This window comes from Esox lucius, chromosome 4, assembly GCF_011004845.1.
Source record: "Esox lucius isolate fEsoLuc1 chromosome 4, fEsoLuc1.pri, whole genome shotgun sequence".
Lineage (NCBI taxonomy): Eukaryota > Metazoa > Chordata > Actinopteri > Esociformes > Esocidae > Esox > Esox lucius.
The window spans coordinates 14,019,226-14,031,863 of record NC_047572.1 but is presented as its reverse complement, the minus strand read 5'-3'; the positions used below and the strand labels follow the sequence as shown (position 1 = coordinate 14,031,863).

At 43.9% G+C, this 12,638-nt stretch overlaps 2 protein-coding genes across 4 annotated transcripts; both read left to right on the top strand.

Moving 5' to 3' along the window:
• Positions 1-5,240: 5,240 nt before the first annotated feature.
• Positions 5,241-7,561, top strand: LOC105025886 (solute carrier family 25 member 53). 2 transcript variants are annotated; one of them, XM_020045855.2, is made up of 2 exons: positions 5,241-5,315; positions 5,737-7,561. In XM_020045855.2, exon 2 carries the CDS (start codon positions 5,738-5,740, stop codon positions 6,623-6,625), a length of 888 nt encoding a protein of 295 aa, XP_019901414.1. In that variant the 5' UTR covers positions 5,241-5,315; position 5,737; the 3' UTR covers positions 6,626-7,561. The 2 variants fall into 2 exon arrangements, with proteins under 2 accessions (XP_019901414.1, XP_010895223.1); XM_010896921.3 differs by having other exon boundaries at positions 5,266-5,449.
• A 243-nt stretch (positions 7,562-7,804) lies between these two features.
• Positions 7,805-11,332, top strand: tmsb1 (thymosin beta 1). 2 transcript variants are annotated; one of them, XM_010896897.4, is made up of 3 exons: positions 7,805-7,931; positions 9,214-9,328; positions 10,850-11,332. In XM_010896897.4, exons 2-3 carry the CDS (start codon positions 9,226-9,228, stop codon positions 10,888-10,890), a joined length of 144 nt encoding a protein of 47 aa, XP_010895199.1. In that variant the 5' UTR covers positions 7,805-7,931; positions 9,214-9,225; the 3' UTR covers positions 10,891-11,332. The 2 variants fall into 2 exon arrangements, with proteins under 2 accessions (XP_010895199.1, XP_010895209.1); XM_010896907.4 differs by having other exon boundaries at positions 7,833-7,931; positions 9,194-9,328; positions 10,850-11,323.
• Positions 11,333-12,638: the final 1,306 nt, after the last annotated feature.

Genomic DNA, 12,638 nt, shown 5'->3' with positions numbered 1-12,638 from the left:
ACGTAGCTGACGGGTACCGACAGGCCAAGCGGGCTGCAGCCCGGGTGGTTGTGGAGGCAAAAACTCGGGCCTGGGAGGAGTTCGGTGAGGCCATGGAGAAGGACTATCGGCTGGCCTCGAAGAGATTCTGGCAAACCATCCGGCGCCTCAGGAGAGGGAAACAGTGCCCTACCAACGCTGTTTACAGTAGAGGTGGGCAGCTGTTGACCTCAACTGAGGATGTCGTCGGGCGGTGGAAGGAGTACTTCGAGGATCTCCTCAATCCCGCTGTCACTTCTTCCATTGAGGAAGCAGAGGATGAGGTATCAGAGGTGGACTCGTCCATCACCCGGGCTGAAGTCACTGAGGTGGTCAAGAAACTCCTCGGTGGCAAGGCACCGGGGGTGGATGAGATCCGCCCTGAGTACCTCAAGTCTCTGGATGTTGTGGGGCTGTCTTGGTTGACACGCCTGTGCAACATCGCGTGGCGGTCGGGGACAGTGCCTCTGGGATGGCAGACCGGGGTGGTGGTCCCTCTTTTTAAGAAGGGGGACCGGAGGGTGTGTTCCAACTATAGGGGGATCACACTTCTCAGCCTCCCCGGGAAAGTCTATGCCAGGGTTCTGGAGAGGAGAATACGGCCGATAGTAGAACCTCGGATTCAGGAGGAACAGTGTGGTTTTCGTCCGGGCCGTGGAACACTGGACCAGCTCTATACCCTCTACAGGGTGTTGGAGGGTTCATGGGAGTTTGCCCAACCAATCCACATGTGTTTTGTGGATTTGGAGAAGGCATTCGACTGTGTCCCTCGCGGCATCTTGTGGAGGGTGCTTGGGGAATATGGGGTCCTGGGTCCTTTGCTAAGGGCTGTCAGGTCCCTGTACAACCGAAGCAGGAGCTTGGTCCGCATTGCCGGCAGTAAGTCAGACTTGTTCCCAGTGCATGTTGGACTCCGGCAGGGCTGCCCTTTGTCACCGGTTCTGTTCGTAATTTTTATGGACAGAATTTCTAGGCGCAGCCAGGGGCCGGAGGGTGTCAGGTTTGGGGACCACACAATTTCGTCTCTGCTCTTTGCAGATGATGTTGTCGTGTTGGCCCCTTCTAACCAGGACCTTCAGCATGCGCTGGGACGGTTTGCAGCCGAGTGTGAAGCGGTGGGGATGAAAATCAGTACCTCCAAATCCGAGGCCATGGTCCTCAGTCGGAAAAGGGTGGCTTGCCCACTTCAGGTTGGTGGAGAGTGCCTGCCTCAAGTGGAGGAGTTTAAGTATCTAGGGGTCTTGTTCACGAGTGAGGGAAGGATGGAACGGGAGATTGAAAGACGGATCGGTGCAGCTTCTGCAGTAATGCAGTCGCTGTATCGGTCTGTCGTGGTGAAGAAAGAGCTGAGCCGCAAGGCGAAGCTCTCGATTTACCAGTCAATCTACGTTCCTACTCTCACCTATGGTCATGAGCATTGGGTCATGACCGAAAGGACAAGATCCCGGATACAGGCGGCCGAAATGAGCTTTCTCCGCAGGGTGGCCGGGCGATCCCTTAGAGATAGGGTGAGAAGCTCGGTCACCCGGGAGGAGCTCAGAGTAGAGCCGCTGCTCCTCCACATCGAGAGGGGTCAGCTGAGGTGGCTTGGGCATCTTTTTCGGATGCCTCCGGAACGCCTTCCTGGGAGGGTGTTCCGGTCCCGTCCCACCGGGAGGAGACCCCGGGGAAGACCTAGGACACGCTGGAGGGACTATGTCTCCCGGCTGGCCTGGGAACGCCTCGGTGTCCCCCCGGAAGAGCTGGAGGAAGTGTCTGGGGAGAGGGAAGTCTGGGCATCCCTGCTTAGACTGCTGCCCCCGCGACCCGGCCCCGGATAAGCGGAAGAAGATGGTATGGTATGGTATGGTATGGTATGGTATGGTAGAATGATTTTATATCAAAACAAAACACGTTCAGTTGTCAGTTTTTGTTTTTCCCACTAATTGATTTGAATGATTGGTTTTCTGTTGTGTAACACCCAATCGTAAAACAAAAGAAAACACTGGATATTCAATTTTTGTTTACAAAACAAGATGCCATTTTCTGTTTCCCCATTTTCTAATATGGATGAAATAACCAATGAAAGAATGATACACGGACTACACCAGACCGACCCACAACCAGTAGTCAAAGATAGCGTAAGTACATATGGTCTAAAGATTGGTGTCGTGCTGGCAACATTAGAAATTGCGTAGCATCAATAAGACTTCCGGTTTTCGGATTATGCCTTCAAAATAAAAGTCCGAAGTAAACCGCGATTTTAATAATATCAGATGTTACGACTTTGCCACTTTGCTTGGTGTATATTGTAAAAATTTATTGTAAAAATTTATTGTAGGAAATGTTCAGGAGAGTGGATAGAGTAATTATATGCAAAAAAATCAAGGGGCACTGTGTATTTGCAATTGTTGCTTGCACCCATCCTACATCCTATTGGCCACAATGTAACTCAAAGGATATGAAATATACACTCACCTAAAGGATTATTAGGAACACCTGTTCAATTTCTCATTAATGCAATTATCTAATCAACCAATCGCATGGCAGTTGCTTCAATGCATTTAGGGGTGTGGTCCTGGTGAAGACAATCTCCTGAACTCCAAACTGAATGTCAGAATGGGAAAGAAAGGTGATTTAAGCAATTTTGAGCGTGGCATGAATGTTAGTGCCAGACAGGCCGGTCTGAGTCTTTCACAATCTGCTCAGTTACTGGGATTTTCATGCACAACCATTTCTAGGGTTTACAAAGAATGGTGTGAAAAGGGAAAAACATCCAGTATGCGGCAGTCCTGTGGGCGAAAATGCCTTGTTGATGCTAGAGGTCAGAGGAGAATGGGCCGACTGATTCAAGCTGATAGAAGAGCAACTTTGACCGAAATAACCACTCGTTACAACCGAGGTATGCAGCAAAGAATTTGTGAAGCCACAACACGCACAACCTTGAGGGCTACAACAGCAGAAGACCCCACTGGGTACCACTCATCTCCACTACAAATAGGAAAAAGAGGCTACAATTTGCACGAGCTCACCAAAATTGGACAGTTGAAGACTGGAAGAATGTTGCCTGGTCTGATGAGTCTCGATTTCTGTTGAGACATTCAGATGGTAGAGTCAGAATTTGGTGTAAACAGAATGAGAACATGGATCCATCATGCCTTGTTACCACTGTGCAGGCTGCTGGTGGTGGTGTAATGGTGTGGGGGATGTTTTCTTGGCACACTTGAGGCCCCGTAGTGCCAATTGGGCATCGTTTAAATGCCACGGCCTACCTGAGCATTGTTTCTGACCATGTCCATCCCTTTATGACCACCATGTTCCCATCCTCTGATGGCTACTTCCAGCAGGATAATGCACCATGTCACAAAGCTCGAATCATTTCAAATTGGTTTCTTGAACATGACAATGAGTTCACTGTACTGATGGCCCCCACAGTCACCAGATCTCAACCCAATAGAGCATCTTTGGGATGTGGTGGAACGGGAGCTTCGTGCCCTGGATGTGCATCCCACAAATCTCCATCAACTGCAAGATGCTATCCTATCAATGTGGGCCAACATTTCTAAAGAATGCTTTCAGCACCTTGTTGAATCAATGCCACGTAGAATTAAGGCAGTTCTGAAGGTGAAAGGGGGTCAAACACAGTATTAGTATGGTGTTCCTAATAATCTTTTAGGTGAGTGTATATTGCCCTGTACATATAAAAACCTTTTCTATACGCCGCAGTGAATGTATTGTAGGAAATGTTCTGGAGACTCTATAAATTTGTATTTGCAATTGTAGCTGGCATTTTACTCCACCCTTCATATTGGCCACAATGTCGTTTTTTGTGTATGAGTCAATATGTATTTCATATCCATTGAGTTACATTGTGGAAAAAGAGAGTGTGGAAAAATTTTTGCTAGATGTAGCACACCATTCCCCATGATTTGACAGGTTTGTCTTACTCTACACATTCTCCTGAACATTTCCTACATTGCTTTCTCTGTGGAATATTCAAAAGTTTATGAGCTATGAGGCAATATGTATTCCATATTCAGTCATTGGCATTGTCTGAATTTTGCCCTTGGAACGTGTTTTAATACACACTTTTTATCGAAATTACTCTTAAATATGATCATATTTGAATTGTTGTCAATGATTTGAGAGGTACATTTTCTTAAACAATTAATATACTCAATTTATCCGTTTTATAGTAATATTTTGGTCTCTTTTATTTTGAGAAATTCCTAATTTTTGTGAACCGGAAGTGTTTCTTTATTATTGCTCACAAGACGCTGATGGTCTAAAGCACAGGTGTCAAACCGGTTCCACAAAGGGCCGAGTGTCTGCAGGTTTTTGGTTTTTCCTATAAATTGGTTCCTAGTTCATACCTACACAACCAGGTGAGGGTAGAAACTAACCAATCAGTGACCTAATTAACCAATCAAGTACAAGGAGAGAGCAAAAACCTGCAGACACTCGGCCCTCCGTGGAACCGGTTTGACACCTCTGGTCTAAAGCATAGACTGTATATATAATGGACGACGCCCTTTCGCTCTTTTCCATTGGTGAAAAATGAAGCCACCAGTGTCCTGATACGGCGCTGACATCTTGGACTTGCGTCTGCGAAGATAGCGATCTTGGGACCAGTTCTGCGCAGTAGTTATGCGCAGTAGCGAGAAGGAAGTAAAGCCGTAAAGCCGCGAAATCAACGGCCCCACCCCTGTGCCCCGCCCCATTACATTTATTTACTAATTAAATAGCTTATAAATGTAACTTACCGAAAGAAATTCAACGATCGATTGGAAATGCCAGATCGGTTAGCACAATGTACTGCAGAACAACCCATTATGTCCGTGTAAAATTATATCAATTATAGAAATTTAGAGATTAAATGTAAAGTTCCAATCTCCTCAGTCCTCCGAAGATTCAGTGGCTCCTCGGCTCAGATAGCTGTCAATCACAGCTGTGAATCACGACGTCACACCACCGTTTTTAGAGCATTAAATAACTAACTAAAAACAAACTTATTTTAAAAACAAACTCTTGAATTTACATTAGCGTGATACAAACTACAGTAAATGACAGAAACCAGCTTCGGAAAAAATATATTTGAAGGGTAATTTAATTGTTTAGTTGGTCTCGCGTCCCATTGAATAACATGGGGAGGGCGGGGTTTATGACCTATACTGGGACCACTCACCAGGGGGCGATCGAGACGTTTTGGCTTCACTTTTCAGGGCTTGTGCGGCACGCTTGGTCTAAAGCACAGTCTATGGTCTAAAGACAAGCGCAGGATGGATATACTGTAGATGATTGGGCTGAAAAGCGAAAGGGTATGTGGGGAGATTTTCTTTTTTTTTAAATGAAGTTTTAGTTGCCGTGATATATTTGAAATGCTTCTTCGGTTTTTACACATTCAAAATCACAATCGTATTTAAGCTGAACGTATTCTTCGTTTTTTCGCCTGGTAAGTATATATTTAGGGTTTTGCTTTTTGCAATTCATCTTACCAGTGCGTTATTATAGTTTAGAAGCTTTACAAATGATTATAGCTGATCAATGATGATTGTCATTTTATCCACAGGACATTTTAATATTACAGTGCTAATAGTTTATTTTTGTATTTATTGTATCCATATTATTAAATAGAATATCATATATCTTTATCTAGTCACCTGTTGAATTAGTCTTTGCATCATCTGTCTGTATCTACACCCTTATGCTGAATTATGTTTTTTTTCAATCATCTTTCAGAATGATGGGGCGGGGTTTTGAACATAACAAAGACATGAAAGGCCTCAAGGAGGACAGAATATTTTTGCTCAGCAATTTCCTGTATGGTGGCACCGCTTTCCTGGTGCCCACCATCCTCACATTTCCTGTTTACAAGACTGTGTTCCGCCAGCAGCTTCACAGCTCTCTAGTCCGTCAGGCAATAGGCCAACTCAGAAAGGAGGGTTTTCTGAAGCTCTACAGGGGGGTGGCACCCCCTTTATTGATTAGAACCCTGAATGGCACTCTACTATTTGGGCTACATGGCTCCTTCCTCCACCTCCTCTCACGCTCTTCCACCAACATCCCGCTCTCTGTGCTGCCAGCTGTGGCCGGGCTCGGCACGGGCGTGGTGGAGGCTATTGTGTTCACTCCGTTTGAGCGGGTTCAGAACATTTTGCAGAACGGAGGCAATGACCGTAGCCTGCCCAACATGAAGAGCGTGCTGGCCCGGCTGTGGGCGGAGAGGTTGAGAATTGGGTTCTACAGGGCCTTTATCCCCATACTGACTCGCAATGCCCTGGGAAGCTGCATCTATTTCAGCCTTAAGGACCCCATGAGTGCTGCTCTGGGAGAGATGGGGCTTCCTCCTGTTGCCTCATCCTTCCTGTCAGGAATGGTCAACTCCATTGTGATCAGCCTTCCCCTGTATCCCCTCTCGGTGCTAACGGCCAACATGCAGGCTGCAGTAGAGGGTGATGCAGCCAGAGTTGGTGTGAGGGGGAGCTGGACGTTGCTGTGGGAAGGTCGGGTGAAGAGGAGCGTCACCTTACTGTACCGCGGAGGTTCCCTGGTCATCCTCCGGTCTTGTATTAGTTGGGGCTTCATCACAGCCATCTACGATCAGCTGAGGAAACGCCCCGTATACTGAAACGCCACACCTCATTTCTCCAGAGTGGGGCGGCACTTCAAATGACACCCTGTCCCTGTGTGGTAGCTTTCTTTTTAAACCTTTAGTGCAATACATAGAGAATAAGGTTTAATTTACATGAGAATGTGTGTGTTCCGGTGCATATTTAAAACCAACCGAATGAACAAATAATAAATCTGCAACTGTTTTTTTGAATGGAAACCCACTGTACTTTTGTATTTGGAATTTAAACAACAACCAGGAGAAACCTTCATATTGGACACATCCATCCTGTACACTCTAAGTTAGTATAAAAGGTGAAGTGGAGAAAGAGGAAGGTTGATGTTTAAAATGGTAAGTCACACGAGTTGAGAAGTAAAACTTAAATTCAGTTTCAGGCATTTCAAAGGGTTATTTATCTTCACCGACTTTGCTGTAACCTGTTTTTTTTCCAGAAGTATTTCAAGTTTTAAATTCAAGTTGATTTGGTTTCAGTTTCACATTTGTAAACCAACCATGGTCATCAATATTGTCTCCCTTGCTGAACGAGTCAGAAATAGTTTTAGGTAGTCCAGGGTGGGGGATCATACTGCAAGTGTATAAAGCCAGTCCATGCAAACTGATAGACAGACCGGTGGAGATTTTTAAATGGGGAATAACTCAGGCATTCATTGCCCATTTATTGTGTGGGCTACCTTTCTATCATTTTATACTTGAATATCAACATCCAGTACATTCTATAGTCTACTGTTTACATGAATAATACATTCTATCTCAGAGAACATATGCCTGTGTGCCGGACTATATAATGCAATATGTATCTATAATGTGGCATTTTAATTATGATAAGCATTGGACATTTATACTGTGTTTTGTGATTTAGCATATGTTTTGTGATTAAGCAGTGAGTACAATGTATTTAATATGCCTGTGCATTAATAAATATGTTTTGACAGATTTCTACATTGCAAGCTATTTTTGTGTATATGGTATTGAACTGCACACTACTCTCAACTCTGAACCTGTAGGCTGTTATGTAATATATCCACAAGGAAGCGCTGTGGTGTCATTGTCAGATACTTTATATCGAACGTACACTGCATAAAGTTGTCACCACTGAACATAAGCATCCTAGCTCATGGATTTAGTCTGGCCAATGATATCCCCGGATATCCCTCCTTTTAAAGGTTTTGACCAATGGCTGAGGTCGCATTGGTGTCCTAACTGGTGAGAGAAAGGGCGTGCTTTCCCTATTTAAACCGGTTGTCCCACCAGAATTGGCTACACGGACGTAGTTTACCATTCTTATCGCACCCTACTACGCAAGGTAAGGAGTTTTTGTAGCCCAATTATATAAATTGTAGTGAAGCGCAGTGAAAAGAAATTCTGTCCTATTTTTTAAATCTGACATTTAAAAATTTGTTTTTCAGGACAGGAGAAATAGTGTCTTACAGGTTTCATACAATTGTCAGTACATAAGTGGGTACCGTTGGATACTATGATATAGTGTTATCTGTGTATACTATTTCGCTGTGTTGATACCTCTGCAATGCATGTTCACCTAGCTAGTGCCCCTATACTGCATTCCTTTGCAAACGTAGCGTGTGGGTATGTCATTGTTGTATGCCTAGACAAGTGCTATATATGCATGCCATGATCTGCCAAAACAGAATAACCTTTTCCAATTATCGCACGGTCACCTGCATAACGATGCCGACTGCAGCGCCAGAATTCTTGGTTCTGCCTGGTGCGTGGGTTTGGCATCATGGTGCGGTTTTACTATAGGCTACTAATCATTTTACAAAAATCTAACGGTTTAAACAACATTAAACAACGCGTCATGTCTTTCAAATGACTTCACTATTCTGCAGATTTCGTTGATGCCTATCAATCATTGCGTCGTGAACAAGTTTTCCAGGTCACTAAAAATATCAGACTCAACACATGAACGGTTAAATGTGGTCTGCCTGAAGCTAATGGCACCGTGATTGCTGTTTGAGTTGACTTCGTTCATATTCAATATTGGTTCAAGGCACCTGTGTGTGAAAGTGGCACATGACACCACAGCCCTTTCCATGAGAACTGGCACTGCATAGGTGACTTTCTGAGTTTAGTAGCCTATTAGGACTGTTTTTTTAAGGAGGCTACATCTCTACAAATATCTATTAACCAACCAATACATGCAAGTAGATTCATTGATGCAACTTATGAATGCTATTTCTCTGCAGATGGCTATTTCCATGTTCTTGTGCGGCCTGTCATCAAACTGATCTGCAAGGAACCAGTAGCCATTTCTTGCATGTTAGAATCAGTGCATTGCAGAAGCTCTTAAGGGGAAACTCTAGATGAAACGTTACACCATAAGTATAGCTGTCCCAAAGAGCTATTTGTTCTGTTTTGTTGTATGGTCTATTGGAAAGTGTAGTGGGAGTGTTGACTCAAGTCAAGTGACTGAATTACGTAACTGGCCAGGTTAGTTTATCAGGTGTGTGTTTGTGCCAGACTTTACCTGCATGTTCATTCCTGTAGGTTATTGCAAATGAAATGTTGATCTTAACTCAATACTTATCTGTTCCTCTACATTTACAGTCTGACACTTTCTCCCTCAGATATCCTCCAAGATGGGCGACAACAATCCAGTGAAGCAGGGAGTGGAGACCTTCGATAAGAAGTGTCTAAAGAAAACCAATACGGCAGAGAAGAACACCCTGCCAACTAAGGAGGGTGTGTGTCCTCCCCTGTCTCCTTCTCCAGCTCCTTCAGTGCCTCCTTCTCTGACCTCTGTCTCCACCTTTCATTGTTACTCCTGCTACCACTCCTACCCTGCCCAGTGTTTCCTCCCTGCATTTGCAGTAGACAGCAAACACTTATCATCGTATCTATCTGCCAATGATTAACTAAAAGTCTGGTATACACCTGAGAGCCAGATTTACAACAGGGCTTCTTTGTTCTTGTTCAGCCTAAGGTGTTATGCTGGTCAGGAAGAGAAAGACATGAAATGTACTTTCCTACTTTAGTGCTAGAGTACCGTATCACCTTATTTGACTGTGTGCAAAGAAGAGGCCACATTTTCATGGCATCAGCCAAGAACAGTACAGAAGTACAATTACTGTAGGTAAAACATTTTCCGTTACGCCCAAAGCATTCCAGTTACAGGTACAGACTTGTCTGACTGTGATCTAGCTGTTTTGCAGAAACATGTTATTTAAGCAAAGCAAAGAATTTGTTACACAGAGACAGAGCTTTTAGTGGGTCTGTGGCCTGGTTGCCTTCAGCTCACTGTGCTGCTGATAACATTTTGGTTGGATTCCTTCCGATTTCAGCTGAGCAGTCATATAAATCAGTGTGGGTTTGTCTCCCAGCCCCCCAAATGGTACCCTATTTTCATCCAAGTTGCAATGAGATTAGAGTTGTGATGGGGGTGCAGTAGTTAGTCATGCATGTTCACTACTTTGAAATGATCAACACCCCCACTCCAGGACAGAATGCTGCAATGCAGGGAGATTCCTTTAGTAAATCTAAGTACATCCTAAACTGTACGATTGTTAGGCTTCCCAGTTTCAAGTACCAACATTTACTTATGTGTTACATAGTAATAATGCTCTTATAAACCATTTTGGTTTTTGTAGATTTCTATTTTATTTCTTAACCGCACGATTTGAAGTACCAGGCAAACACCAAGCTTGACCAGGCTGTACAGTGCGGTCTTAACAGTAGATTCACCAGGTAGATTCACTCACACCTCAAACAGCTTAACAGTGATTCACCAGTGGGATTTTATACTGTAAACTGAAGTACAGCGTTATTATTAGCAGGATAAAAGACAAGTTGGCCATTGACTGTAGATTGTGGCAAGCAGCCCGATGAAGAGCCGATGATTGGAGAGGAACCATCTGTCTTACCAACTGCCTCTCGCACAGCCCTTCTCCTTGCGAAAGTACATACAACCCGCCTCACACGACAAGGCCCTACCTAGCACTGGGAAATAGGGTGCCCCATTTCACATCATCTCTCGTGGAAGTCTTTTCACCCTGTTTTCTACTGCCCAGTGACAGCCCAGGTTGCTGTCATTCAGCAGAAGGATAGTGTCTTCTTATTAAGGCGGATGAGTCATAGTCTTTTTTTTCACTGTTTCCGGAATAGACAGGGGGTTTACAGATATAGAACAGTGTGAATGAGTAGTGTACAAGCCAAAGAGCTGTCCCTTAATGTTTCTTTCTTTTCCCCGCTCTTTTTCTCTTGCAGATATTGAGCAGGAGAAGAAAGCTGAGAAGGCCACCAAATGAAACCTCCTAGTTCCTCTACTCCTGTCACCCCCCCCCATTGGCCTCCTCCCTACTCCGCTTCAAAACATCTGTCCATCCTCTCTGTCTACTTGTATCACCATGTTAATGAATCACAATGGCATTTACTCTGATGCTGTGGGGATAATTAGGGGATGCATGATTAGTGAATGGAAGGACAGTGCCATTTTATTGTCAATGTTTCAAATTGTGCTTTTTAATGCAGTCTCGGTTTGAAAGGGGTGAACTAAGATCAAGATGGACATGGCAGGGTATTTGTTGAGCAGAAGAAATGAGTACAATGTGTTATATTGTATCCAGAAACAGCCAACTATGCCCAAAAGTTCTGCCTGTAAATGGTGCCATTCTGGATGGTGCCATTCAAGTTCCGTAACAATGACATGTAAGAAGATATTTTTGTTTTAATAAAATGTACGTTTTAAAATTGGACTTTGTTTGTGGTTTTCAATATTTTTTTCGGACAATGTAATCTTATTGATAATAACACCTGGTGATTATTGTAAGGGTGAAAGTTACCTAACTGGCAAAGTGAGGACAGCTTGGTACATAATTTACTGATTGCTCTCCTTGGGCTAAAAATTCAAAGACGTAGCAACATTTCATTGTGTGCTACACAGGTGTTGCAACACCGCCATCTCTGAGCGTGTAACATAGCTGGGCATGCTACTGCAAGCAAGAAACTGGTTGTTGCACAATGTGTAGCTCACCAGACATTAATTCCAACCTAATTGTTTTACTAAACCTGAGTAATACTGAAGAGTTACTCTAATATTAGGTACAAGAATATGAATGTACAGTGATGTGTGATTGAACAAATGTTGAACGCCAAGCAGGATTTGTGTTATGGGAATATAATTATAGTCTTGCTCAACATACTACAATATTATCGCACCTGTAAATTAATGGTAGGCGCTTCCTTGAAAAAGGGGAGTGCAGGCGCTAATCCTTTCTTTATTGGGTAGTCCCAAAAGGCTCTCTACAACTTACACTACATCGGACCAGCTCTGGGATACACTAGTGCACTACACAGGAAATAGGATGCTATTGGGGACTTCCCGTGTGTTTTTACAGCTTAGTGGCTACGCTATTCAAGCAGGCGTAGTCTCTGTTTACTGCAGGTTCTGGCATGCCAACAGAGGTGGGGTTTGCCTTCAGGAATTTATAATGCATCCCAGATTCTAAAACGAAATTAAAAAACTGCATGTTGGAGCAGATGCATATACTAAAATCACATTGACTATTTTGATTTATTGGTCATATAGAATGGGTCAGCATACATTGTTTCCCCGGAATATTCTGTGCTTTTAGTCTGCAGAATTGTTTCATTTTCAGAAGTTGGCTTTTCAGAAAACGGGACGTTGAGACAGTTGAATCTGTTAATCAGTTTGTAAGTTCCTCTAGTTGAGAAAGAATCTGTGTACATTTAGGAACTGTAACTGGCGCCAAAAGGGATGTTTCTGAAACGTCAGATTCGCAGCACCCTGCTTGAACTGATTCATGCCACTGCTAGTGAAGTACACACACAGAAATCCAGTTAAAAATCAGCCCCCAGTACATTATTTGATGTAGGTTGTTTTTACACCCACCCTCACCACCTCAGTTGACTTGGACTGGTGCTCTCAGTATAACCACACTATGCCTGTCAGACACACAGTGCAGTCAGTGTGCATTTTGGAAACCTGGCCAGTCTACCACTATCAGAGAGGGTTTCTACAACGATAGTAGTTGGT

What these genes read in the sequence shown, in the direction of transcription:
- LOC105025886 (XM_020045855.2), top strand. Translation starts at nt 5,738, where the DNA reads ATGATGGGGCGGGGTTTTGAACATAACAAAGACATGAAAGGCCTCAAG.
- tmsb1 (XM_010896897.4), top strand. Translation starts at nt 9,226, where the DNA reads ATGGGCGACAACAATCCAGTGAAGCAGGGAGTGGAGACCTTCGATAAG. An exon ending in CACCCTGCCAACTAAGGAGG is followed by an intron (nt 9,329 to 10,849) that starts GTGTGTGTCCTC and finishes TTTCTCTTGCAG; the next exon opens with ATATTGAGCAGGAGAAGAAA.